The sequence below is a fragment of the Myotis lucifugus genome, unplaced genomic scaffold, assembly GCF_000147115.1.
Source record: "Myotis lucifugus unplaced genomic scaffold, Myoluc2.0 scaffold_38, whole genome shotgun sequence".
In the NCBI taxonomy this organism is placed as follows: domain Eukaryota; kingdom Metazoa; phylum Chordata; class Mammalia; order Chiroptera; family Vespertilionidae; genus Myotis; species Myotis lucifugus.
This window is the reverse complement of record NW_005871086.1, coordinates 1289514-1317112: the sequence shown is the minus strand read 5'-3', so window position 1 is coordinate 1317112 and position 27599 is coordinate 1289514. Positions and strand designations below refer to the sequence as shown.

General features: G+C 41.8%; 1 protein-coding gene and 1 pseudogene across 1 annotated transcript; both read left to right on the top strand.

Annotated features, from left to right (window-relative positions):
• The first annotated feature begins 1922 nt into the window (after positions 1 to 1922).
• Positions 1923 to 2399, top strand: LOC102419900 (ribonuclease 4-like). The gene has a single exon (XM_023752881.1). It carries the CDS (start codon positions 1938 to 1940, stop codon positions 2373 to 2375), a length of 438 nt encoding a protein of 145 aa, XP_023608649.1. The 5' UTR covers positions 1923 to 1937; the 3' UTR covers positions 2376 to 2399.
• Positions 2400 to 7341: 4942 nt separating this feature from the next.
• LOC106696960 lies at positions 7342 to 8382 on the top strand (annotated as a pseudogene).
• The last annotated feature ends 19217 nt before the right edge of the window (positions 8383 to 27599 follow it).

Genomic DNA, 27599 nt, shown 5'->3' with positions numbered 1-27599 from the left:
CTATTGAGTCAGAGATTAGTTTTATTTGCTCTAGTCCAGCGTTTTTCAACTGGAATTTTCATTATTGGTATGCCTCAAGAATTTTTAAAACGTGCAATACCTGACTATTTAGTCAGGAGCACTGACTAATTTCCCCTTAGATTGTCAAATTAAAAAATGACAGCCAACACAATAGCTGCCTGGTGTGAATGAATCAAAATTATACCTATTTATTTGGTTAGATTGACATAATATATTTTTGGTGTGCTTCAGAATTTAATAATTAGTTTATGTGTGCCCTGAGATGAAAAAGGTTGAAAATTGTTGCTCTAGTGAGTCAGCTCTGCCTCATTGCCATGGTTAAGGAGATTCACAGTTCATGAGTTCATGCCAATCCCAGGAGAGACCGTCAGATGGCAGCATCTAGCTAGTTGGTGTTGGTGAGCAATTCCCACTTCCACTCCTACCCTATTCCACCCCTGATTAAACTCCATTGCCAGAGAGAAGCAACTCTGAACATAAATGTCTTGAATATCCTGAATATTTGGACAGTGGAAAGAGAGAGGGAGTAGAAGATGTGGAAAAAGCACTGATTTTAGAGTCAGATAGGTCTGGGTTCCTTCCTTTCTTCAGTCAACAGAAGCAATGATCTGACACTATATGGCAATGCTTTCTTTGTTGTGGCTCTGAAGGTTTTTGTTTAGTGTTTGTGTTGTTTTTAATCTCTATTAACTTATGTTTGTTTTCCACTGCTAAAAGTGCCAACAAAATGATTCTGCAACTAGAGACAACAGAAAAACTAGCAACAGCTATTGATAAGACAGACAGCATCAAGGATACATTCATGATGATGGAATATATTACCAAGGCCTAGTTTTTGGTTGTGCATAGAAACAGCAAGGAAAAAAGGCAGTATAAATCCTCTTTTGTGGCGATTGTGCTGTTGAGATTTATTTTAAAAATTTCCTTTATCAGTCAGTTCTACAAGCCATTTTGTTTCATTTGCCCACTAGTTCCCTCCTTTGGTTTATTAGTTCACTGAACCAATATATACTATCTTCAGAGCACTTTGACTGCATACTCTTTTTTTAAAAAATAGGATTAGCAAGATTTTCAAAAAGACTTGATTTTCATACCATTAAAAGAATGCCAACTGGTTGAAAAAGGTGAAGGAATTAAGAAGTACAAATGGCCAGTTTTAAAAATAGCCATGGAGATGCCAAGTCAGCATACAAAAAATACAGTCAATAGTATTGTAATAACGATGTACGGTGTCAGATGGGTGCTAGACTTATGTGGTGATCACTTCTTAAGGTATATAAATCACTTTTTAGTACACCTGAAACTAATAAATGTCAAACGTAATTGAAATTTTTTAATTTAAAAAAGAATAGACACATGAAAGGAAAGGCTCACCCTAAACGTTACTCCATCCTTGTTTTCCAACACCTTCCTCAATTCCCAGATGTCAGGAATTAAAATCAGTTCACAGACTCTCATTGGATTTCCTGTCTATCCAAACCTTTGGGAATCAGAGTCTCCAGAGAACCAAACACTCTCCAAAGATCACATGACTAGAGAATTTCCTCAAGAGACAGACAACTCCAGTGTCATTTAGATCTGCCTTTTCTCCCTTTTCACACCCTGGCCATACAGGACATATACACCTGGCCTTCCACCTGTTCAGTCTCTACCTTGAACCATTGTACCCCAGCTACAGCATCGTCTCTCTATAAAAGAGAAAAGCTCTTGCTTTCAGAGAAGATCATGTTTGCAAACTTTTTACTCCTGGGGAAGCAGTGATGAGAAAAGTTGTGAGCAGAGAAGTGGGGAGGAAAGAGTAGACTGTAGAGTTGACAAATATCAGCTTGCCATTCTCAACACCTCTCTCTGGTGCCCATTTGTTACCTTCCTTTCTCCTACCTCTTGGTTTCTCTCTATGCACCTTCAACGTAGTGATGGCTCTCCAGAAGACCCTTTCATTGCTTCTGCTGTTGTTGCTGACCCTGCTGGGGTTGGGGTTCGTACAGCCCTCCTATGGCCAGTTCATGTACCAACCATTACAGCAACAACACGTGGACTCTACACAGAGAGGTGGCACCAGCTTATACCGCAACACAATGATGCAAAGACAGGGGATGACTAGGCTTAGGTGCAAGCAATTCAACACCTTCATCCACGAAAACATTGGTGCCATTAACAACATCTGCAGGACCCCCAATATCCAGTGCAGGAATGGCAAGGAGAACTGCCATGAGGGTGTAGTGAGAGTCACAGACTGCAGGCTTACAGCAAGTTTCCCGGTAAACTGCAGATATGAGGGCAGGGGCAGCTCTAGGCATGTTGTCATTGCCTGTGAGGGTAACCCCCAGGTGCCTGTGCACTTTGACGGATAGATACTACCCTGAAGGGGTTATGGCCCTATGGTTGACCTTCTACTTATTCCTTGAATAGCAATGAGTAATGCATTTGAGCTGTCTCAGGCTCTGCCCCCTCTGTTTATGTCTACTTCCTTTTCTCTATATAATCCATTCTGTTAAATGCATCAAAGAGTGATGGAGACATCCTATCTAATAATAGATAAACATGGCAATTGACTGTACCTTCGCTACACCTCCCATTGGCTAATCAGTGTGATATGCAAATTAACCGCCAACAAATATGGCGGCTAATTTGCATATTCTGGCTGGGAGCAAAGACTGAAGACACCATAGAAGGAAGCCAAGCAGTGGAGCCGAGGTAGCAGAGATGGGCAGGAGAAAAGTGGTAGAGACAGGCGGGGTAGCAGCGGCAATGATGGGCGGGGTAGCAGCAGCATAGATGGGCAGGGTAGCAGTGGCAGAGAGAGGCCAGGGTAGCAGCGGCAGAGAAGTGCAGAGTAGGGAGCGGCAGAAATGGGCGGGGTAGCAGAGGCAGAGAGGGGCCAGGTAGGTAGCAGTGGCAGAGATTGGCGGGTAGCAGCAGCAGAGAGGGGCAGGGTAGCAGCTGCAGAGATGGGTGGTGAAGCAGCAGCAGAGACGGGCAGGGTAGCAGCGGCAGAGAGGGGCTGGGTAGCAGTGGTAGAGAAGGGCAGGCTAGCAGCAGCAGAGAAGGGTGGGGTAGGAGCAGCAGAGACAGGCGGGGTAGCAGTGACAGAGATGGGCTGGGTAGCAGCGGCAGAGAAGGGGAGGATGCAGTGGCAGAGACGGGTGGGGTAGCAGCAGCAGAGACGGGCGAGGTAGCAGAGGCAGAGACGGGCAGGGTAAGAGCGGAAGAGACGGGAGCAAAGCCCTATTCTTGCAGGAATCTTCCTGCAACAGGCTTCTAGTCTGCATTAAATAGAAAAATATGTAAATTGACCATATCTCCACCATGACCCACAACCAATTAGGAGGGAATATGCAAAATAGTGGGACAAAGATGGCAGCTTCCACAGAGCCAGCCGGAGCAGGTGGGAGGCTTAGGTCATCCCCAATGATGGAGGAAGCCAAGCTTCCTGCCTGCCATGCCCAGCTGCCGAAGCAGGAACCTGTGGGTGGCGGCCAAGGAGCAGGCGGAGTGAGTGGGAGGCTTGGGACCCCCGGTGATGTAGGAAGCTTGGCTTCCTCTGTTGTTGGGGGTGACCCAAGCTTCCCACCTGCCCCGGCTGGCTGCTGACAGAGGAGCCTGTGGGCGGCAGCCATAGAGTCCGCCTGAGCACAGAGGATGCTTGGGTCACCCAGGCCAGCTGCCCCCAGGCTGGGCACACCACCATCGGGGTGAGGGTCCCTGCTGGGGGTTGTGGCCAGCCCAGGCTGACCAGGCCCCCCCCCCAGCAGGGACGCCCATCCTGAAAGGGGTGTGGCCAGCCTTAAAACGGCTCTCAGCCCCTTACCCAGGTTGGCCATGCCCCCATGGGGTGAGGGTCCCCACTGGGGGGTGTGGCCAGCCTGCAAACAGCCATGAGCCCTTCAACCAGGCTGGCCAGGCACCCCAGCAGGGACCCCCATCCTGAAGGGGGTGTGGCCAGCCTGAAAACAGCCCTCAACCCCTCACTCAGAATGGCCACAACCCCCAGTGGGGACCGTCATCCCATGGGGGCATGGCAGGCCTGAAAACTGCCCTAGCCTCTTGCCCAGTCCAACACCATCCCCAGTAGGGACCTGCACCCCAATGGGGGAGTGGCCAGCCTGCAAACCACCATAGGCCCCTTACTCAGGCCGCCCCACCCCCAAAGGGAACTCCCACCCTGATGTGGGACACCCTTCAGGGCAAACCAGCTGGCCCCTACCGGTGCACCAGGCCTCTATCTATACTAATTAAAGGGTAATATGCTAATTAGACTGGAGACCTTCCAGAAGACCTTCCTGATGTTCTTCTAGACAAAGCCATGGTGGCAGGGCTTGGGTAAAGGTGGTTAGGGGCCAAGAGGGGAGGGAAGTTGTGGGTGATTAGGCCAGGATGGGACAGCAGTTTGGTGATCAGGGCGGTGGTGGGGGACAGGTTGGGGTGAGCAGGCTGGCAGAGGGGGCAATTAGGGGTGATCAAGCTGGAGGAGGGGCAGTTGGGGGTGGACAGCTGGGGGGGGCACTTGGGGGTGAGCAGGCTGGCAGGCAGAGTGGTTAGGGGCAGTCAGGCAGGCAGGCAGGTGAGCAGTGAGAAGCCAGCAGTCCCAGATTTCGAGAGGGATGTCTGACTGCCGGTTTAGGCCCAATCCCTGGGGGGTCCCAGATTGGAGAGGGTGCAGGCTGGTCTGAAGGACACTGCCCCACAGCCCCTCGCATGCATGAATTTTGTGCACTGGGCCACTAGTAAACCTATAATGGGACTGGGTTTTTCTGTAATAAAAATTTCTACAAACTCTTCTGTTTCCTTTTATAATACTGGTCAGCTTAGCTCTCTCAGATTGTATCCTCTGGAATGTAGTCATTATATGTATGATATAGCATTTCAAGTATTTTAAGGTGCTTCCATCTCAGTTATCTTATTTTAATAACACCACACCTCTGTGATGCTGATGTGGCTACATATAGAGACCAAAGTTAAAGGATTTGCTGAAGATCATGAAGTTAGTGGAAATGCTGAAGCAAAAAATCCACTTCAACTGGCTACTAATCCAGGACTTTTTCTACTTCATTATAAGGAGTGTTTTGAAGGAATCATCTTTTTGACATTCTCAAAAGTCAGCAGTTCAGGAAGCATTAAAATTATGGAAGTATAAACTGGCAAAATGAGACTTCATTTTGTACAATTGTCTGTATAATTGGCAACCTTGTTATGTTTGGATCTAATAAAACTATGACATGACACAAAGAACTTTCTTTTTCTCTTTCCAAACTTTTGAATCATGTAGTAATTACAGTATTAACCATGTACTAAATCATTAAGACTCATTCACTCTTTCTGATTTGAAAGATTTTTCATGTTTTCCTTTTAATAAAGAACTCAAACTGCAGATATCTGTGAGTATGGTGCTATGGTATTTATCTGGAGATTTTTTTCTTCTATCCTCTTTTAATTCTTTTCTAGTTTATAAACATAAACCAACATCTTAATACCCTCATAAACTGGTTCATGATTAAAACCTTTTGGATCAATGACCACGGCACAGAAACATTTGTGTCATTTACTAAAGACAATTCTCACACACCTCCCTTTCCCCTTCGATTATTTTGAAACAAATTGGGGAACAGAGATGTATGAAGACACCAGAAGCTAAACAGGGAAGTATGTATGTGAGTGTGTGTGTGTGTGTGTGTGTGTGTGTGTGTGTTCATGTGTGTGTGTGTGGGGGGGGTGCGCATGGAAGGACCAAATGGAAAATATCCATTGTCTATATTTAAGGTGTGCAATCTGATTCAGTACACATATGCATTGTGAAAGAATCACTACAATCAAGCTAATTAATGTATCTGTTAACTCACATGGTTACCAAAAGTGACTCCATTTTAAACTTTTTCACCTCCATTCTTTTCAACACTACTGAACATCATAGCTTAGTCCAGGCAGTTTCTTCTGAATGCATATTGCTTTCACATCATTATAAAATCAAAAAATTATAAACATGAAAAATCATGAATAAAATTGTGAGTCATTTTTGTTAAGCCATGACACCAAACAAAAACTTAATAAATAACCAAATTTCAGTTTCAGCCTCTTCCAGAGATGGAATTGTAAAACACTTAATTTGGAATTTCCTGATCAGCACTGGTAAGGTAATCTGCCTGATAAGACCCCCTGCCTTCCCCTGAATGAAGGTCTCCCGCTTAAAATTATCCAGTCTTTAGCTTGGTAATCCCACCCTCTTCCTGCCTATAAAAACCATCCATTTTGTAAAACTCACCAAAACACCTTTCTAGTTGCTAGATAGGATGCTGCCCAATTCCTGAATTGCTTAATACAGCCAATTAGATCTTCAAACTTATTTGTGAATTTTGTTCTTTAGCTCCTGCCCCCTTTGTACCTAGAAAACTGTCTCTGATGTAGGACCCCTTTGCTCCAGGTTTTTCTCAGAGTGACCACCAATGTTATAGAAGAGGAGATAAACAGGTGCACATAGTAATCTGTCCCCTCTTCCCCCTCCACCACTGCCAATCAGTTGGAACACTGCCCCTCCCACATCTATTCCTTTCTTCACTGCCTCAGACTTCTTAGCTCTAAGTGAAGGGAAAGGACACTGACTCTGCTCTTTAGATTCACGCACTAATATCTATGGACCTGTGAAGGTGAGTATGGAATCTGAATAAGGCAAGTTAGAGTTAGAAGGGTTGGTACTGAGCATGGCTGGGGGAAAAAACCCAGGAACATTGGAAGGAGCTTGCTTGACCTTCTAGGTGGTAGAGTTGAGAACGCAGTAATCCAATTTGTAAGAAGCAAAGACCTGAATTTAACTCAGTATTAATCTTACTAATTCACACCTCTTTTCCTCCCCAATATTTTCAAGCATAATACATTGAAGCAGCTTAAATCTTGGTCTCCTCCTCCTGTTTAGGCCATTTGAGCTAGGGATAGGGTGCCACAAATGAGAACCTGCCTATCCCTTGTTGTGTGCCTGACAGAGCACTGGAGACCCTCAAAAGTGCTCTCATGCAAATCCCATTAGACTCTCACAGGTCAGTAAGGGAGCTTCTATTAGGCTCATTTGAGGACACCAATTCTGAAATATTGAGAATCAGGTTAGATTTTCTGTAGGGCTAAGTGAACTCTTTGTGCTAACTGAGGACAGGGAGCTGGTTTAAAGGGGAGACTTTTTCAAACATATCTAGGCCCTGATTTTGACCAGAGTAGCTCCTGTGATGGTAGTGTCAATATTGGTACTTGGTTGCTTAGAATCCTACTTCAAAACTTTATAATGGTATTCTTAATGGCAAATCAAGACCATTCAGCATGATGATAATTAGGGAAATGGCCTCTGAGAAGGCAAGTGGGTAGTCAGAAGTGCTACCATGTTTCAGGCAGGCATTGGGGAAGTGCTATGAGGAAGTGGAGATGAGTTAAGCACCAATTGCAGTCAGTTTTAATTGCAGCCTGGGATTTCAGGTTTCCAAAGCCTTCCTGCTTGCAAAATGTTTCCCAAGTCTACTCATTTTCTACCTTCCCTTAAAGGGTGACAACCTTTTCTACTTCACAGACATAAAACTTAAAGTCCCATTCTCTTTCAGACACACTCTTTTATGAGAACCCATCTGGACTATAAAACAGAACTAGCTAGAGTGCTCCTTGTTTTGGGTGAAGAGAAGGTGTTTGGAATTCTCAAAATAAACTTCATCTAATTTTTACAATTTCATGCTTGTCTCACTCAGGCTCTAGCATATTTTCAGTTCTTGTAAATTTAATTATCTAATGAGATTTATCATCTTCTACTCTGCAACCAAATAGTAAAATTGAGCCTAAGTATCTACATTGGCAGGGAATGGAATTTTAAGGTGGAGCTCAGCTCAGGGCAGTGTTGCAATTATGTTTTCCTCTCTCTTCCATGTAGACCCACAAGTGATCCTAGTGACAGAAGTCATACTCTCTAAAGGTCTTAGGTCCTCTCTTGCTCCTGCTGTTCCCCTTATGTAGGATCCATGTACACAGCCAGAACCTTTCCAGGAGGGAATTCATGAAACAGCACCACCTGAGCACAAGCTGGGAATTCAATGAGTACAGATGCAATGATCTCATGAGAGAAAGAGAAGCTCCAAAAGACAGGAACTATCACCTCTTCATTTATACCTCTTGGCACAAAATCAAGCACATATGCATCAGGAACTGGAGAGATCGCTACAGAAATGTATATATATGGGCCCAGTATTCCTTCAAAATAATCAAGTGTTACCAGGGGAATAACAAAAGGGCTACAAAGAGCACAGGAGCCACAGCTACATTGAATTCCACTGTGGCATGAACGGGTTTGTTGATAACATAGAGGACATCCGGTTGTTAGAGGTCGTCAGTAACTAGAAAGTCTACCCACACCTCCAGGTTTTAATAGAGTGATTAGTGTTTCCCAAGTGGTGGGCCCTGCTCACATCAATAGCCCTTGGCAATCACTATTTTGTATTTAAGTGCCAATGTTTTCCAACCACTTAGAGTTATGTATCACATGGTTTCTTGATATACCTTTACCTATGTTGGTTCTTTGCCTGAAATAGCCTTCTGTTGTCATTTACCTGTTCTACTCCTATTTTTATTTATAAATCTTTAAAGATTCAGCTCACATGGCATCTCTTTTTTACTATCCCAGGAATTTTTCTGATATTGATTTCTTACACCTACCCAAGCTGAATGATCCTCCCTTCACAATAAACTATATTATTCCATTGTGTGGACATTTATATATGTTATATGTGCAGAGTATGTGTGGTGTTTGGTATAAGTATCAGAGTTGTGTGTGTTATGGATTATGTTTGGATGTGATTGGTGCTGTGTGTAGTTTAAGGTGAGTGTTATATGTGAGTAATATGTTTATGTGCATGATGAAAATGTACATGTTTAAATACTAACTTGAGGAAAAGTTTCGACCTAGGCATGCTGAATTTCACTCAGATTGGGAGTGTAGGGGTGGGCTGGCCTGATTTAGTGTAACATGTAGGATGGTCCTACCTCATAGTATGTGCTCAGTCTACATTGGTCTTCTTCCTTTCAAATCTTTGGCTTGGTACTTTCATTTGGACTTTTATAAAACCAACATCACTAGTACCCATCAATCATTTCCTCTCCCTGGCTTCAGAAGATAGAGGTTTCTGATATAAAAATACAGTAGGTTGTCATCTGTATAAGAGCTATAGGTTCCATGGATTATGAAGTACCTTCTCCATCATCTCTAGAAAGACAGAGGTTCATACTGGACTCATTTATTAAGAATATCTTTAAGGCCTGGCATGTGTTGCTCCGTGGTTGACCTTCAGCCCATGAACTAGGAGGTCACGGTAAGATTCCCACTGAGGGCACATGCCAGAGTTTAAGGCTCGATCCCCAGTAGGCGGCTTGCAGGAAGTAGCCAATCAATGATTCTCTATTTCTCTCTTCCTCTCCCTTCCTCTATCTCTAAAATCAGTAAAAACATATTTTTAAAAAAATCTCTAAGGCTAATGCAATTTAGCTGGGTTAAGGCAGTAGTTTCCCAACAAATAATACACTCTGTAGAAGATATTAGCACAGTTGAGTTTATCTGATAATAATCATTTTCACTTGACAGAGGAATAGGTTGGGGTTGCCGAACTTTAAAATGCAACTCTTCTCAGGAATGAGGCTCAAGACTTACATTTTGTTGGAGGGCAGAGCCAGGATGAAATTGCAGGATGGAATGCTAAGGACACAGTAAGTATAGTTTACTGGAATTCTGTTTGCTAAATGAGGAAGAAAGATACAGCATAAGAGTAATATTCGCTTCATATAATTTTGCCAAAGGCAGGTATGGGGAGAAGAAATACCAAACATTAAAACACAGTATCCTGTGTATTTTTAAAAATTCTTTATTGTTTAAAGTATTACATATGTCTCCTTTTTCCTCCATTGGCCTCTCCCCGGCCAGTCCTACACCCCAGCCCATGCCCTACTGGCTGTGTCCATTGGTTATGCTTATATGCATGCATACAAGTAGTTTAGTTGATGTGTCACCGCCCCCCTTCCCACCCTCCCCTGCCTTCCCTCTGAGGCTTGATGGTCTGTTCGATGCTTCTATTTCTCTAGATGTATTTTTCTTCATCAGTTTATGTTGTTCATTATATCCCACAAATGAGTGACATCATGTGATATTTATCTTTCTCAGACTGGCTTATTTCGCTTAGCATAATGCTCTCCATGTCCATCCATAGTGTTGTGAATGGTAAGAGTTCTTTCTTTTTTACAGGAATGTAGTATTCCATTGTGTAGATGTACCACAGTTTTTAAATGCACTCATCTACTGATGGGCACTTAGACTGTTTCCAAATCTTAACTATTGTAAATTGTGCTACTATGAACATAGGAGTGCATACATCCTTTCTGATTGGTTTTTCTGATTTCTTGGGATATATTTCTAGGAGTAGGAGTACTGGGTCAAATGGGAGTTTTATTTTTGATTTATGGAGGAAACTCTATACTGTTTTCATAGTGGCTGCAACATTCTGCATTCCCACAAGCATTGCACAAGGGTTTCTTTTTCTTCACATCCTCACCAGCACTTCTCATTTGTTGATTTGTTGATGATAGCCATTCTGACAGGTGTGAGATGGTGCCTCACTGTTGCTTTGATTTGCATTTCTCAGGTGATTAGTGCCTTTGAGCATGTCTTCATATGTCTCTTGGCCTTCCATATGTCCACTTTTGAAAAGTGTCTATTTAAGTCCTTTACCCAATTTTGATTGGATTGTTAATCTTCCTTTTGTTAAGATATATGAGTTCCCTATAAATTCTGGAGATTAAACCCTTATCTAAGATAACATTGGCAAATATGTTCTCCCATGCAGTGGGCTTTCTTTTTATTTTGTTGATGGTTTCTTTTGCTGTGCAGAAGCCTTTTGTTTTCATGTAGTCCCATTTGTTTATTTTCTCCTTCATTTCCATTGTTGTAGGAGCTGTACTGATAAAGATATTGCTATGACATATGTCTATTTTTTCTGGTTATGGATTCTTCTAAGATTTTTATGATTTCCCATCTTATGTTTAAGTGCTTTATCCATTTTGAGTTTATTTTTGGAGATGGTGTAAGTTGGTGGTCTAGTTTCATTTTTTTGCATGTATCTGTCTAATTATCCCAACACCATTTATTGAAGAGACTGTCTTGACTCCATTGTTGCTCTTGCCTCCTTTCTCAAATATTAATTGAGCATAATGACTTGTGTTGATTTCTGGGTTCTTTATTCTGTTCCATTGGTTATATGTCTGTTCTTGTGCCAGTAACAGGAAATTTTGAGAACAGTTACTTTGTAATGTAGCTTTATATCTGGTATTGTGATTCCTCCAACTTAGTTCTTCCTTCTCAGGATTGCTGCAGCTATTCAGGGTCTTTTTTTTATTCCAAATTTACTTTTGGAGAGTTCGTTCTAGGTCTGTGAAATATGCCGTTGGTATTTTAATGGGGATTGCATTTAATCTATAGATTGCTTTGGCTAGTATGGACATTTTAATGAAGTTGATTCTACCAATCCATGAACACAGTATATTCTTCCATTTGTTTATGTGTTCCATCTCTTTTTTCAGCATGCTGTAAGTTTCTAAGTACAGGTCCCTTACCTCCTTGGTTAAATTTATTTCTAGGTAGCTTAATTTTCTTGATGCAATGGTATATTGGATTGTTTTTTTCAGTTTCTCTTTCTGTGAGTTCATTATTGATGTATAAAAAAGCCATAGATTTCTGGGTGTGAACTTGTATCCTGCTACATTGCCAAATTCATTTATAAAGTCTAGTAGTTTTTGATGGAGTCTTTAGGTTTTTCTATGTACAATATCATGTCTTCTGAAAATAATGACAGTTTTACTTTGTCTTTTCCAATTTGGATGCCTTATAGTTCTTCTTTTTGTCTGATCACTATGGCTACCAGTTCCAGTACTATGTCGAACAGGAGTGGTGAGAGTGGGCATCCCTGTCTTGCTCCTGTTCTTAGGGGAACTGGTTTTAGTTTTTGCTCATTGAGTATGATGTTGGCTGTAGGTTTGTCATTTAAGGCTTTTATTATGTTGAGATAAGATCCCTCTATTCCCACTTTACTGAAAGTTTTTATCAAGAAAGAATTTTGGATTTTGTCAGATGCTTTTTCTGCATGAATTGATATGATTATGTGATTTTTGTCTCTCAATTTGTTTATGTGATGTATCACATTTATTGATTTGCAGATATTATACCAGTGAATCACAGGAATAAATTCAACTTGGTCATAGTGTATCATCTTTCTAATGTAATGCTGGATCTGATTTGCTAGAATTTTGTTGAGGAATTTAACATCTATGTTCATCAGGGATGTTGGCCTGTAAATCTCTTTCTTTGTACTGTCTTTATCTGGTTTGGGGTTTAGGGTAATGCCGACTTCATAGAAAGAGCTCGGAAGTGTTCATTCCTTTTGAATGTTTTTGAATAGTCTGAGGAGGGTAGGTTTTAGTTCTTCTTTGAATTTTTGGTAAAACTCCCCTTTGAAGCTGTCTGGCCAAGGGCTTTTTCTTGCTGGAAGTTTTTTGTTGTTGTTGTTGTTGTTTGTTTTGTTTTGTTTTGTTTTTTATTACTGCTTCAATTTCCTCCATAGTTATCAGCCTATTCAGATTTTTTTATTCTTCCTGATTGAGTTTTGGAAGCTTGTATTTTTCTAGGAGTATGTCCATTTCTTCTAGGTTGTCTAGTTTGCTGGAGTAGAGTTGTTCATAGTATGTTTTTTCAATCCTTTGTATTTCTGTGGGGTTGATTGTTACTTCATCTCTTTCCTTTCTGATTTTATTTAATTAGGTCCTCCTTTTTTGCTTCTTGGTGAGCCTAGCTAGAGGCTCATCAATCTTGTTTAACCTTTCAAAGAACCACCTCTTGGTTTCATTGACCTTCTGTATTTGTATTTTTTTGAGTCTCTATATCATTTACTTCTTCTCTGATCTTTATTATTTTCTTCCTTCTGCTTACTCTGGGCTTTTCTTATAGCTCTCTTTCTAATTCTTTAAGTTGTATGGTTAGAAAATTTATTACAAGTTTTTCTTGTTTTCTAAGGTAGGCCTGTAATGCTATGAACTTCTCTCTCAGGACTGCTTTCACTCTGTCCCATAGATTTTGGATTGTTGTATTTTCATTGTCATTTGTTTCCAGGATATTTTTTATTTTGTCTTTGATCTTTTTGGTAACCCAATCATTGTTTAGTGACATGCTATTTAGCCTCCAATTGTTTGATTTTTTTTTATTGTTGTTGATTTCTAATTTTATGCCACTGTGATCTGAGAAGATGCTTGATATGATTTCAATCTTCTAGAATTTGGGAGAGTTTTCCTGTGTCCCAATATGTGGTCTATCTTTGAAAATGTCCCATGTGTGCTTGAGAAGAATGTATAGTCTATAACTTTGGGGTGGAATGTTCTGAAGATGTCAATTAAGTACATCTGATCTAGTGAGTCATTTAGGATTGCTATGTCTTTGCTGATTTTTTGTCTAGAGGATTTATCTACTGAGGTTAATAGTTACAGAAGGGCTCGCGTTCCTTCCAGCACTGAGCTTGTGTGGAGCTAGCCATTAGGAGGTCGTCTACATATTGGAGTAGAACACACTCCAAGTCCTGTACTGGGAACCTAGACAGTTCAGATGCTAGTGCTCCACTGAAAAGAGTAGGGGAGTTCTTGAACCCTTTTGGCAGTCTGGGCCAGATGTACTGTTCGTTGGCCCCCATAGTTGGGATTTCCCATTCAAAGGCAAAACGGGACTGGCAGGAGGATGCCAACTGAAGGCAAAAAAAGGTATCTTTCATATCTAGGCATGTATAGCATTCCACCTCTGATGGAATGAGTCCCAGAAGAGTGTAGGGATTTGGCAGCATTGAAGGCAGGGTTATAACAGGTTCATTAACAGCCCGCAGCCCCTGCACTATGTGGTAGTCATTAGTCCCAGGCTTTTTGACAGGCAAGAGAGGCGTGTTCCATGGAGACCTGTATCTTTTAACAAGTCCCCACTGGAGCAGCCAGTCTAAGTGGACCTGGATTCCTAGGCATGCTTCCCTTGGAATTGGGTATTGGTGGATTTTAACAGGCTGTGCCCCAGGCTTTCGTCAATTAGCACCCGGGCGTGGTCCTTAGCCAGGTCTGGAGGATTCCCTTCTGCCAAGACCAGCAGGAATTCTTCCTCTAATTCAGGTTCTAATGGTGAGGCCTTTGATTAGGGGCTATAAAGTCTCCATTCTTCTTCCCTCAGCATTGCTAAGGACAGAATCATTTGGGAGGTCTCCTCACCTAGGTGAAGCTGTGCTAAGCCATCTGGAGCAAAAGTGATTTCTGCCCCCATTTTGGCTAAATGGTCTCTACTCATTAGAGGCACTGGACAGTCTGGAAAGTACAGGAATTATTCATGAATTACTTGATGACCACCAAGTTGGCATCGGCGAGTGTGGCAGAATGGTCTACAGGTCAGATCCCCAGTAGCTCCGATAATGGTGACTCCTTTCCCAAGAGACGCACTACTTTCTGTGTGAGTACTGAGTGCTCAGCTCCCATATCAACCATAAAGTCCACAGTCTTGCCCCCTATTTTCATTCTGACCATGGGCTCATGGGGGCCGAGCTGAAAAGTGCCCGGTCTTTCCTAGTCAGAATTAGCCATTGCTAGCTCAGTGAGATTTTCTGGGCCGAGCCAGCTCAGCCAAGGGTTCACAAGCCTGAGTGAGGGCGGTGAAAGGATGAAGAAATGAAGGACAAAGAGAATAAGCTGGGTCTAGGTGGATCTTCCTGTGCCTGGCTGAGGCCACAGAGAGAGATCCAGAGGCAAGCTGATCCTTCATTTTATAGCCAGAGGTAAATAAGGTAGTGGTCACCATAGTTACAATGTTCTTTTGAGTTTCACTTGTTTTGGCAGCACTTGCTGCACCTCCCACAGTCCATTAACTACCCAGGAAGGATCTAGGGAGCATCATAAGGTGGAGCATCAACAGGTCAGTATGCTAAGAAGACTGTGCCCTCTAAGCTGGGACTTGTTTGTGGCTTTGCCAACAGGTCAGTCTGAGGCTTAACCCTATAGCCGCTCTGTACATCTCACCCTTTTTTATTTTTAAGCTACTATAATGAAAGTAAAACTTAAGCATCACGAACAAAATTCTGGCTATTAAAAAAATAACAAAACAATGCCAATGCAAAACCCAAACTACAAAGCTCTGCCTATTAACAAAACAATGCCAATGTGTTAACATTTTTAAAACTAGTAAGAGTAACAAAACAATGCCAATGCAAAACAGCAATAAGTGAGTTTCTACTAAATGAAAGTTTCTTTTACTGATTTACTCAGAGTCCTCGGACTTGGCTGCACAAGACTTTGCAGAAGACTGGCAGCTAACCAGTGCTAGCATAGCCAGAAACATGATTGAGGGAATAGCTTCCACATCTTGTTTTTCTACCATCTGCTGGGCCTCAGTTGTTAACTTCTTCAGCTGACCCCATGTTGACACCTCGGTCCCTTGTGTAGCCTTCGTCATCTTCCTTTTCTGTATTGCTGTCATCGGGGCAACTCTCAGTCTTTTGAGCTAAAAGACAAGGAGCTTCTCTGGGTCCATTGTGGTGACACAGGTAACGCTCTGGCACCCAAATTGGCTGCACTGCTCCTTCTGGAAAGATACAAACACAACCTCTGCCCCACATCATTACTGGATCTGGTCCAAGCCATTGTCCAGATTGTGCATCTTTTCATAGGGCTAAACCCGCGGAGGCTGTTGTATAGGAGGCCCAATGCCTTTCGGCTGCTGTATGACCCTCTGCATCACAATTCAAAAAATGTAAAGTATAAAGAGCATGACTGAGTTTGTTTTGAGGTGACACATAATATTCATCTCCCCCTTTTTGTTTTAGTAATTGCATTTTAAGTGTATGATTGGTTCTTTCCACTATTGCTTGACCTTGAGGGTTGTAAGGGATACCAGGTTTATGACAAATTTGATATTGCTGACAAAAATGCTGAAACGAAGAACTAGCGTATGCGGGTCCATTGTCTGTCTTTAGCTCTAAGGGAGGACCTAGTACCGCAAAGGCGGCTAAGCAATGATTAATTACATGCTTGGCACTTTCCCCTGTTTGGGGAGTCGCAAAGATAAAGCGGGAGCAGGTATCTATATTAACATGTACCCATCTGTGCTTACCAAATTCTGGTACATGGGTGATATCCATTTGCCAGATTTGATTAGGTTTAAGACCCCTAGGATTAACCCCCAACGATTACACAGGGCAATGAATTACACACTGAGAGCACTGCCTAACAATTTGACGAGCTTGCTCCAGAGAGATACAGAACTGTTTGCACAAGGAAGCAGCATTCTGATGATGCTAAGCATGGACTGGGCAAGAGAAAATGGGGTAGCCTCTTGCATTACAGCAAGGAGGTGATCAATAGCATCATTGCCTATAGCTAACGGACCAGGGAGACCTGAATGAGATCGGATATGACCAATAAAGCAGGGAAATTGTCATTCTCTAATGACTTTTTGAAGGGTGAAAGATAAATGAAAGAGTTCCTCCTAATTAATGTGCCCTATAGTAGCCATTTCAATAATTTTGGCCATACTTACCGCATAGGCACTATCACTATATAGGTTAATGGGCTCCATAGCAAAATCTGTCAAGGCATAAATAAGAGCTTGTATTTCTACCCATTGTGCTGAAATATAAGAGGTTTGAAGGACCTTTGCACCTCTGCTGCAGTATTATCCAGCCTTTCCAGAACTGGATCCATCTGTAAAAATGGTTAATGCCTGAGGTATAGGTTGTGACTTCACTATCTTTGGGAAGGTAAAGGTAATAACTGAGAGAAATTGTAAAACCTTATTTGCTGGATAATGGTAACCAACCTGTCCGGAGAAATTAGCAAGTGCAATTTGCCAATTTGTTGATTGTTGCCAGAGCCAGTCTTGCTGTATAGCTGTAAATGGCACTTCAATAAGGTTAGGGTCTCGGCCCACTAACTGGCCTGTTCGAAGGAGGGCTTGAGCTATTAACTGGGAATCATGGAAAGGAGTTAATACCTTAGTTGGAGAATGAGCTAAATATAGTCATTCAACAACTCCAAGAGCTTGCCAAATGACCCCAGTGGGTGTATGTGTAGTAGAGAAAATTAAAACCTGTAAAGGAAGGGAGTAATCAATTCTAGTAAGTTGTGCTGAAGTTAAGGCATCCTCAACTTTATGTGAGACTATCTTGGCTTCCTCTGTCAAGCAGCATGGGGATGACAGAGATGAATCTCCCCTGAGTATATGAAATAAAGGGCTTAAGTCAGCAGTGGTTAATTTTAAAGCAGGTCGAACCCAGTTAACATCTCCTAATAATTTTTGGAAGTCATTTAATGTAAGTAAAGTGTCAGTCCGAAATTGAATTTTCTGAGGTTTTATTGTTTTTCCCTCAATAATGCTGCCAAGATAAGAAAAAGGAAATGTAATATAAGCCTTGGGATATTTTTTCCTTATAGGATATATGGCTGCAGCCACAAAATCCCGACATAAGGTAGGACTATTGGCCATGCCCTGAGTCAATACTTTCCATTGATACTTCTTTATGGGCTCCTTAAAATTTATTGCAGGGACACTAAATGCAAATCTTTTGCAATCCTCAGGATGGAGAAGAATAGTAAAAACAAAACAAAACAAAACAAAACAAAACAAAAAAACAGTCCTTAAGATCTAATACCAATAAATGATATTTCAATGGGATACCTGTTGGGAATGGTAACCCCGACTGAAGGGGCCCCATAATCTTCATGGTTTCATTAATTGCCCTTAGATATTGCAATAGTCTCCATTTACCAGACTTTTTCTTTATTACAAATATGGGTGTGTTCCATGGACTGTGAGTGTGTTCAATATGACTTGCCTCAAGCTGTACTTGAACCAATTCTTGTGCAGCTTTTAACTTCTCTCCTAATAGGGGCTAATAATCAACCCAGACAGGGATATCTGCAAGCCAGGTAATTTTAGCTGCTGTACACTGGGTCGGAGAGACAATCAAGGACCCTGTTGAAAATTCTGCTAACCTAATCCATGCCTCCCATTTTGAGTAGACATTAGGATAGATAAATGCCTCCTTTGCTGATTCTTTCTGAGTCCTCTTAGTGCAGCAGTTCTCAACCTGTGAATCGTGACCCCTTTGGGTGTGGAATGACCCTTTCACAGGGGTCGCCTAAATACATCCTGCATATCAGATATTTACATTACGATTCATAACAGTAGCAAAATTACAGTTATGAAGTAGCAACGAAAATAATTTTATGGTTGGGGGTCACCACAACATGAGGACTGTATTAAAGGGTTGTGCCATTAGGAAGGTTGAGAACCATTGTCTTAGGGGGTGAATTCCTTGAGTAAGCATTTGAGACATCACAATGGAATTGGGACTTGTTATTAAAACTCCCATCTGCTCTAGTATATCTCGACCCCATAGGTTAACAGGCAAATGTTTCAATACATAAGGTTGGAAATAGCCTGTATTTCCATCTGGAAAGCAGTTGGGGGCTTGATTAGGCTGGCAGGGGAGGGCAGTTAGGCGTGATCAGGCAGGCAGAGGCAGTTAGGGGTGATCAGTCAGAGAGGAAGTGAGGTTAGGGGTGATCAAGCAGGCAGGCAATTGAGTGATTAGGAGCTAGCTGTCCCAGATTTTGAGAGGGGTGTCCAATTAGAGTGGGTGCAAGTGAACTGTGGGAACCCCCTTCTGTGCATGAATTTTGTGCACCGGGCCTCTCCTTTATCTATAATAACTAGTAGCCTGGTGCACGAAATTCGTGCACATTGAAAGGGAATTAATTGCCCTAACTGGTTTGACTCAGTGGATAGAGCATTGGTTTGAGGACTCAAGGATCCTGGGTTTGATTCCGGTCAAGGGCATGCACCTTGGTTGCGGGCACATCCCCAGTGGGGAGTGTGCAGGAGGCAGCTGATCAATGTTTCTCTCTCATCGATGTTTCTAACTCTCTCTCCCTTCCTCTCTGTAAAAAATCAATAAAATATTTTTTTAAAAAGGGAATTAATTAGCAGAGATATTTTAATATTGTTATTTGCCCTTTCTCTATAATAGAAGTGTGAGAGATGAAAGGAAATTAATAAAATGTATATGAAAATCATATATAAATTTATTAATAAATAAACAGTAACAAAAGGATATAACAACAACAAAGGCATGATATAAAAATGACAAAAACATGATATGAAAACAACAAAAACATGATATAAAAACAACAGTGATGCAAACAATGACTATGAAGCGATTAAACTTATTCCAATATCTCCCTGTATACCACATTAAGAGTGAAAACACTTTCAGAGTGCTTGACTAATTTCCCTTGTGATGAAGTACTTAGAACTTTAACTGTAACATCACATGCTCTTCAAACTCGAGAGAAAGCAACATATAACTGACCATGTGCAAACACAGGTTCAGGTAGGAATATGCCTACTCTGTCTAGAGTTTGTCCTTGTGATTTATCAATAGTCATCACAAATGCTGGCATCACGGGAAACTGTCATTGAATCAATTTAAATGGAAGGCCAGTGTCAGATGGGGACAAATTAATTCTTGGAATCAGAACAGCCTCTCCCTCTGCAGATCCTGTTAATACTTCAGCTTCAATAATGTTAGGTCGTAATCTTTTGATAATAAATATGGTACCATTACAAAGACCCCATTTACTATTGAGATTTCTCAATAGCATGATGATTGCACACACTTTCAATTTTAATTTATGACACAGCATTCCCAAAGGAGTAATACTATTCAGAAATTCAATGGGGAAATTTTCCTTTGTTTCTTTTTATGGGGTGGGGCCACAACATTAGTAACAAAGAAACAGAATTGAAACTTTATTGTGGGGAGCTGCTACAGTGTTTTGGACAGGTTCAAGCCTTGGACTGATGAGAGGGCACAGTCCTCTCATTTCCACGTGCAAGTCCCAGCTTGGAGGGCAGGGCCCTCCCAGCACAATTATAGCTGACAGCTGTAGTTGTAAGCTTGAACCTATGGTCGGAACACGTGGCCCCATGTGCCTGAGTGATGTGGGCTGGATAGAATTCAGGTGCATGTAGTTGAGTAGGATTGAAACCCAGGAGAATGTTTGTAAACATCTTGGTCACACCCTTACTTTGCCTCATAGCATCTGTTATAAACTAAACACATGGCTGTGGGCGTGGACGCTGTCTCTCAGAGAAGCAGTGTCCAACCAAGACCTGGCTTTCATTCTCTTGTCTGTCTTTTCTTTCTTTCTTTTTTTTTTCATTTTCTTTTTTTTTTAATATATTTTTTTATTGATTAAGATATTACATATGTGTCCTTATACCCACGTTACCCCCTACCCGCCCCCCTCCCCCCGCTCATGCCCTCACCCCCCTGTTGTCCGTGTCCATTGATTAGACCTATATGCTTGCATGTAAGTCCTTTGGTTGATCTTTCCCCCTTACCCCCATCCTCCCCTACCTTCCCTCCAAGGTCCAACATTCACTTAGCATAATGCTCTCTAGTTCCATCCATGCTGTGGCAAATGGTAAGAGTTCCTTTTTCTTCTCCTCTTCTTAAAGAATACCTTTCAGCATTTCATATAATGCTGGTTTGGTGGTGATGAACTCCTTTAGCTTTTTCTTATCTGTGAAGCTCTTTATCTGACCTTCAATTCTGAATGATAGCTTTGCTGGATAAAGTAATCTTGGTTGTAGGTTCTTGTTATTAATCACTTTGAATATTTCTTGCCACTCTCTTCTGGCCTGCATGGTTTCTGTTGAGAAATCAGCTGACAGTCGTATGGGTACTCCCTTGTAGGTAACTGACTTTTTTTCTCTTGTTGCTTTTAGGATTCTCTTTGTCTTTTGCTCTTGGCATTTTAATTATGATGTGTCTTGGTGTGGTCATCTTTGGATTCCTTTTGTTTGGGGCTCTCTGCGCTTCTTGGACTTGGAAGTCTATTTCTTTCACCAGGTAGGGGAAGTTTTCTGTCATTATTTCTTCAAATAGTTTTTCAATATCTTACCCTCTCTCTTCTTCTTGCCCTCTCTCTTCCCCTATAATTCTGATGTTGGTACGCTTGAAGTTGTCCCAGAGGCTCCTTACACTATCTTGGTATTTTTGGATTCTTTTTTCATTTTGCTTTTCCGGTTGGGTGTTTTTTGCTTCTTCGTATTTCAAATCTTTGACTTGATTCTTGCGATCCTCTGGTCTGCTGTTGGGAGTCTGTATAATATTCTTTATTTCAGTCAGTGTATGCTTAATTTCTAGTTGGTCCTTTATCACAACATTGAGGGTCTCACTAGATTTCTTGAGGATCTCACTACATTTATCGGCTGTTTCCATAAAATTCTTGAAAAATCTTAGAAACGTGATTTTGAACTCTATATCCAGTCGTTTGCTGTCCTCCATTTCTGTCATTTGTGACCTGTTTCTTTGTCTCGGCATTTTGTCTGCTTCCCTGTGTTGGTAGAATGGTTTTGTGTGCTAGGTGTCCTATAGGGCCCAGTGGCTCAGCCTCCCCAGTTACCTGAGGTGGACACTCTTGGTGCACCCCCTTGTGGGCTTTGTGCACAGTCTTGTTGTAGTTATGCCTTGATTGTTTTAGGTGTCACTGGGAGGAATTGACCTCCAGGCCAATTGGCTGTGAGAATCAGCTATGTCTGCAGTGGGAAAACTTCTGTGCTGAAGACACCCTTCTGGGGCAAGACTTGCTTCAGTGGGGCTCTGGTGCTCACTGAGTCTGCCCCCTGAGTGTGTTCCTTATGAATCTGAGGAGTTGTAATCTGGATGGTCCCACTCTGACCACTGGGTACACTGGCTCTTGGATCTAAGGAGGTGCTAATTAAACCTTTTCCTGAGGTTACCCAGCAGGAGCTACAAAGAGATATGCAGATTCCCCTTCCTTTTTTGGGGGTTTGGGGGTGCCCAGATGAGGCCCAGCTGTGAAGCAATGCAAGCTGCTGTGGGGCCTTGGGCCTTCTCTTGGAACTTCTGGGTCTCTCTGGCCCAGCTGCAATTTGTTAGGTAATTTTCAGGTTGCAAAGGACCCGGGCATTCATATGCAAAAGCCTTTGCAGCAGCCTGGATGGGGCGGGGTCTCGGAATCAACAGGGCGGAGCAAGCAGCTATGGCTGATTCTCAGCCCTGCCCTAAGGGGCCCGCGCGTCTCAGTGTCCTGGTAATTGCTGCCAGCACCTCTGAGGGAAAGCCGCCCTCAAGTTCCGAGTTCTGCCTGCTGCCAGACCGTCCAGTTTCTCCCCGTATGAGCCCTGGAACCCCAGAGATTTCCTGGAACCAGAGTTCAGAGCAGTCAGGAGCTTGTGACTCCCTCCCGATTCAAAAAAACAGCGGGGTCCTCAGGTGCCCACCCCTTTCCGCGCGCGCCGGAGCCCCCGTAACTCTGCACTTTACTTTCGTAGCTCCTCTGAGTCTGTGTGCTCTTCTCTTTCCTTCTAGTTGTAGAATTTCCACTCAGCCAGCCTTCCTGTGGTTCTGGATGATGACCATTCTGTCTTTTAGTTGTATTTTTGAAGTTGTTGTCGGAGGCAGCAATTTCTGGTGTTTACCTATGCCGCCATCTTGGTTTCTCTGCTTGTCTGTCTTTTCTAAGCCTTTCAGCAGCCCCACTCAGGTTCACCCCGTGCTGGCATGGCACACTTGAGATTCTAAAGTTTAGAAAGATATGCCTCCATGCTCCCAGGGTGGGTTCCTGCCTCAAACTCTGCCCTTACAGGAAACACTCCTGGCAACAGCTTTGGGGAGGGCACAGCCGTTGCCAAGACAACCTCTGTAGGACTGACTTCCTTCCGCTCAGTCCCTGGCTGTTCATCTGTATGTGACGAACACCATCCATGGTTTTTATATAAATAGATAAGCGTAATATGCTAATTAGACTGGGCATCCTTCTGGACGAGCTTTTGGATGAAGCCGGGGATGGGAGGGCTGAGGCAAGCCACTGCAGCTGCCTGGGTCGAGCCCCTTGCATGAATTTCGTGCATCAGGCCTCTAGTATACTATAAAAGCATTGGACATTTCCTGAAATTCTTGGAGAAAGTAATCTGGTGAAAGACTGAATTTCCTTTAATTAAACAATTCAATTACATTCTTGTTATTTAAACATTAAAAGGATTGAAGACATATGTACTATAGAAGTTTTGAATTGTTAAAAATATTAAGGAACATAAAATATTACTTTAAAATAACAAAATTAAGTGTGAGATATACATTCAATTTCATCTTTTACTGTGTCCTTAAAAATCATTGCAAATATTTTTCCAAGAAAAAAAATTAAAAACAAAAGTATCAGTGCCATCTTTTAGAGACTTCAGCAATACCTAATCCTCCTCTTCCCTCTCCAACTTCTCCCTCCTCCAAGACTTGTAGTCACTTTCTGTCTCTGATCAAGGAGGGAGTAAGAATGAGGGTAACTGGGACAATCTTTCATGCCCAAACTCTTAGAAGGTGTTAGTTTTAGAAAAATGGACTAGACTGAGATGGAGACTCCCTGAGTTGTTTTGTTTTCTACATGCAATTATGTATTGTGGGAGAATCAAGGTAGCTGACTAAATTAGAAGTTCATTTAGTTGTATCCGTAAATCAGCTTAAATAACCTGACATACATTATTGAATAATCCCCAACGTAGGCAAAGCTTAGGAACAAATTCAGCAAATGTTCCAGCAGCTCTCAACTCTGGTATCATATTAAATTCAACTGGGGGCTTTTAGAAAAATATCAATGACTAGACCCCTGTGATATATATATATATTGGTTTCTGCTCCCATCCCCATTTTTGGCACAAGGCTCCTAAAAGCCTTAGAAAGTTATAAGTGACATGAGCACCTGCCTGAAGCCCTCTTGTTTATCATCTTTAATTCAAACTAGGCTAGGGTGAACATCCTAAGATCTCCTTCCTGAAGCAGCTTTCTCTGCCTGAATCTCTTGGGTTTTATTCCTGATCAGAGCACATACCCAGGTTTTGGGTTCAATCTCTGATTGGGGCATGTATGGTGGGCAACTGATTGATGTTTCTCTTGTTCTACCTCCCCTTCTCTCTCTAGACTCAATGAAAAACAATATATATCCATAGGTGTGGATGGAACCCAGTACCCTACATTCCATGGGCTGACACTATATCCATTAAGCCAAACTAGCCAGAGCTATTATTATTATTTTTAATCTTCACCTAAGAAATCAAACCCATGACCGTTTGGTGCATGGGACAACACTCTTACCAAATGAGCCACACCAGCCAGGGCTAGAACACTGTTTTTACATAAGTATACATTATTACTAAAACATTTTACCTAAAATATTTTTATTTTATTTACATCTATTTACTAGAAGCCGGGTGCACGAAATTTATACACGGGTGGGGTGGGGGGGGGGGGAGGGGGGGGTGTCCCTCAGCACAGCCTGAACCCTCTCCAATCTGGGATCCCTCTCACAATCCAGGACTGCTGACTCCCAAACACTCACCTTCCTGCCTGATTGCCCCTAACTGCTTCTGCCTGCCAGCCTCATCACCCCCTAACCACTCCCCTGCCAGCCTGGTCACCCATAACTGCCCTCCCCTGCTGTCCCAGTCACCCCTAACTGCCCTCCTCTGCAGGAGTGGTCACCACTAACTGATCTCCCCTGCAGGCCTGGTCCCCCCCAACTGCCCTCCCCTGCAGGCCCAGTCGCCCAAAACTGCCCTCTCCTACAGGCCTGATTGCTCACAACTGCCCTCCCCTGCAGGCCATCTTGTGGCAGCCATCTTGTATCCACATGGGGGTGGACATCTTATGTGTTGGAGTGATGGTCAATTTGCATATTACTCTTTTCTTAGATAGGATTAGTTCATAACAACCCTATGTGATTTCAAAGTTAATTATCACACAAGCTATTTTCTTGACAAATTATGTAACATATATGAACTTATTTATGTAAACCCAGGTAAAACAAAAATACCGTTTTCAATATTAATAACTAAAATACGTGCCTATTTAATTAAACCAAGTTTTTTTAAAATATATTTTATTGATTTTTTTACAGAGAGGAAGGGAGAGAGATAGAGAGTTAGAAACATCGATGAGAGAGAAACATCGATCAGCTGCCTCCTGCACATCTCTTACTGGAAATGTGCCTGCAACCAAGGTACATGCCCCTGACCGGAATCAAACCTGGGACCTTTCATTCTGCAGGCCGATGCTCTATCCACTGAGCCAAATCGGTTTTGGCATTAAACCAACTTTTAATCAGCTTTAATAACAAATTTTTTAGATTATAGGATTATGAAAAATACTTGGGCTTTTATTTTTAATTTATTTTTAATTTTTTTGTTGTTGTTATTCCTCTCCTCAGGACATTTTTCCGTTGAGTTTTATAAATTCTGGGAAGGCTGAGGAGAGACAATGAGAAAGAAACATCCATGTGAGAGAAAGACATCCTTTGGTTATCGCCCCCAGGTGCCCAGACCAGGGCCTGGAATTGAGCCTGCAACCAAAATACATGCCCAATATTGGAATGGAACCCAGGACCTTCAGTCCATGGGCCTAACTATATCCACTGAGACAAACACAGTAGGGCACTTGTATTTCTTAATTTAGGTAAATATTTAATTCCTTTAAGCCAATAAATTATTACAACCTAATAATATCATCTGGAGACAGAAAGTACACCATATATATACACAGATATCACCAACAGATCATACACATAAACAGAATTACAAATAATTGTAGAGAAGACAAGATTTTTCATTTGCCCACGATAACTTTTAAGGAACCTGGAGATGGGACAGGGGAGTATCAGGCATGATGACTTTAGCCACTTTTTTTACTTTTTATCTTTCTTGAATTTATTGAGGTGACATTGGTCAGCATGAACATGTAGGTTTCAGGTGTGGGTTTCTATGTTACAAGATCTCTATATTGCACCTTGTCAAATGCCACTTATTTGTAAAAGTGCCTTATTTCTTTTCCATTGGTTACCTCAGCCTCAGGCCCTAGTGAGCTGTGTTAACATTTCTGATTACCCAACAGGAAGACCTGTTGAAATTTTCAAAATATTCCTGTTTTTGAAAAATTAGCTTCCAATTTTGTTAAGTTTCCAGTCAGTTATCAAATCCTTTTAACCTGTTCAATATATTCTCATAATCTTTTTATCTCAATAACCTTTTAAAAATTTCCACCTTATTGAGAAGACTATAACTTTGCCTTCTGAATTTGAAAAGAATTATCTTGTTAATTGACCGAATTAGCACCTGTAACACCAAAAAAGCTAAATAGCTAATTCAAAAGTCTCAAGTTATATTTCTGTGTATCAATCCTTCTTCTTCTAAAGTGCTAGGCAATTATGCTTCCAGTAACCTAATTTTTACAATATCTACAAATTTCTGGAAGTAATTAGGAGGGGATCTGAGTGGACTTTGATTTTTATATTAATCTCTGTCCTTCTATCTTATTAAGGGTATCTTAATGGCTAGTTATTATAACAAGATGAGAGCTCTATAAAAGTTTTCATTTAAAAGTTCTTCAATTCAAAACGTCAACATCTGCTCAATGACAGTAGGATTTTAATAGCCATAAGTCTTTTACAGCTTAACCAAGGAAGCAGAAAGGCTTACCCAAAGAGAGTGAAAAAGATACAGCTCTCATAGGTACACAGGTTCACTCTCAGAGAAAGGGCAGACCTTCATTACACAGAAAGTCAGAAAGATGGAATGTCTGCCACAATATGTGAGATGCCTCCAGCCACACCCCGCTCATTTGTGGCACCAGGCAGGTGCTACTGGAATGGAATTTTTTCAGCACTAACATGTAACAAAGATTTAGATAACAAATACCCTCTTCTTTTGTTTCTTAATAAACATCTTAAAATCAGTATCCCAAAAAGGTAGCTTCAGGGTGGCAAAACTTTGATCCCTTTATTAGTAAAAGCTGGAATGGTATAAAAACCAAGATAAATACCAAACTGGTGATGGTATCAATTAGAAACAACCATCCATCACCAGGTGGTATGGGCCCTGGTGAGTACTACAGTCTTTGTCCCTTTGTCTTGTCAATCATTAGTACCTGAATTCTACTATTAAGAAAGTGCTATAACAGGGTCCTGTTAGTGGAGAATAATTTTTGTAAAACTCCTGGGTCCTCTGTCTGCTCTGATTCTCTGTGCCTGTAAGTTAATTGCCCTTTAATAAATTCTGTTCTATCCTATGGAGTTACCTGCATCAGTCTTCAGTCTAAAGATACCTTTTCATTATAATGGCCATTACACATTTGCCATATTGTGAGACATTTACTATCTGTGCAAGTTACTTAGCTTCACAGATGATCAGTTGCCTCATTAACTACCGGATATTTGATTCATTAAATCTGCTAACCTCTCCTTGGTCTGGCACCCTGCAAATCACCAGTCATACCAGGGTAAAAAGGCCTGGTTTGTGTTCTCTAATAGCTTTCAGTTTAATGCAAAAGACAAACAAGAAAACTGTAATTTTCAATAAAGAGTGATTAGTGTTCATTGTCAGGGCAGTTTTAAGACCTAAATAAACAAATATAGATATAAAATGGGCTTAATAAAAT

Excerpts from the sequence above, each read along its gene's own strand:
- LOC102419900 (XM_023752881.1), top strand. The coding sequence starts at position 1,938 with ATGGCTCTCCAGAAGACCCTTTCATTGCTTCTGCTGTTGTTGCTGACC.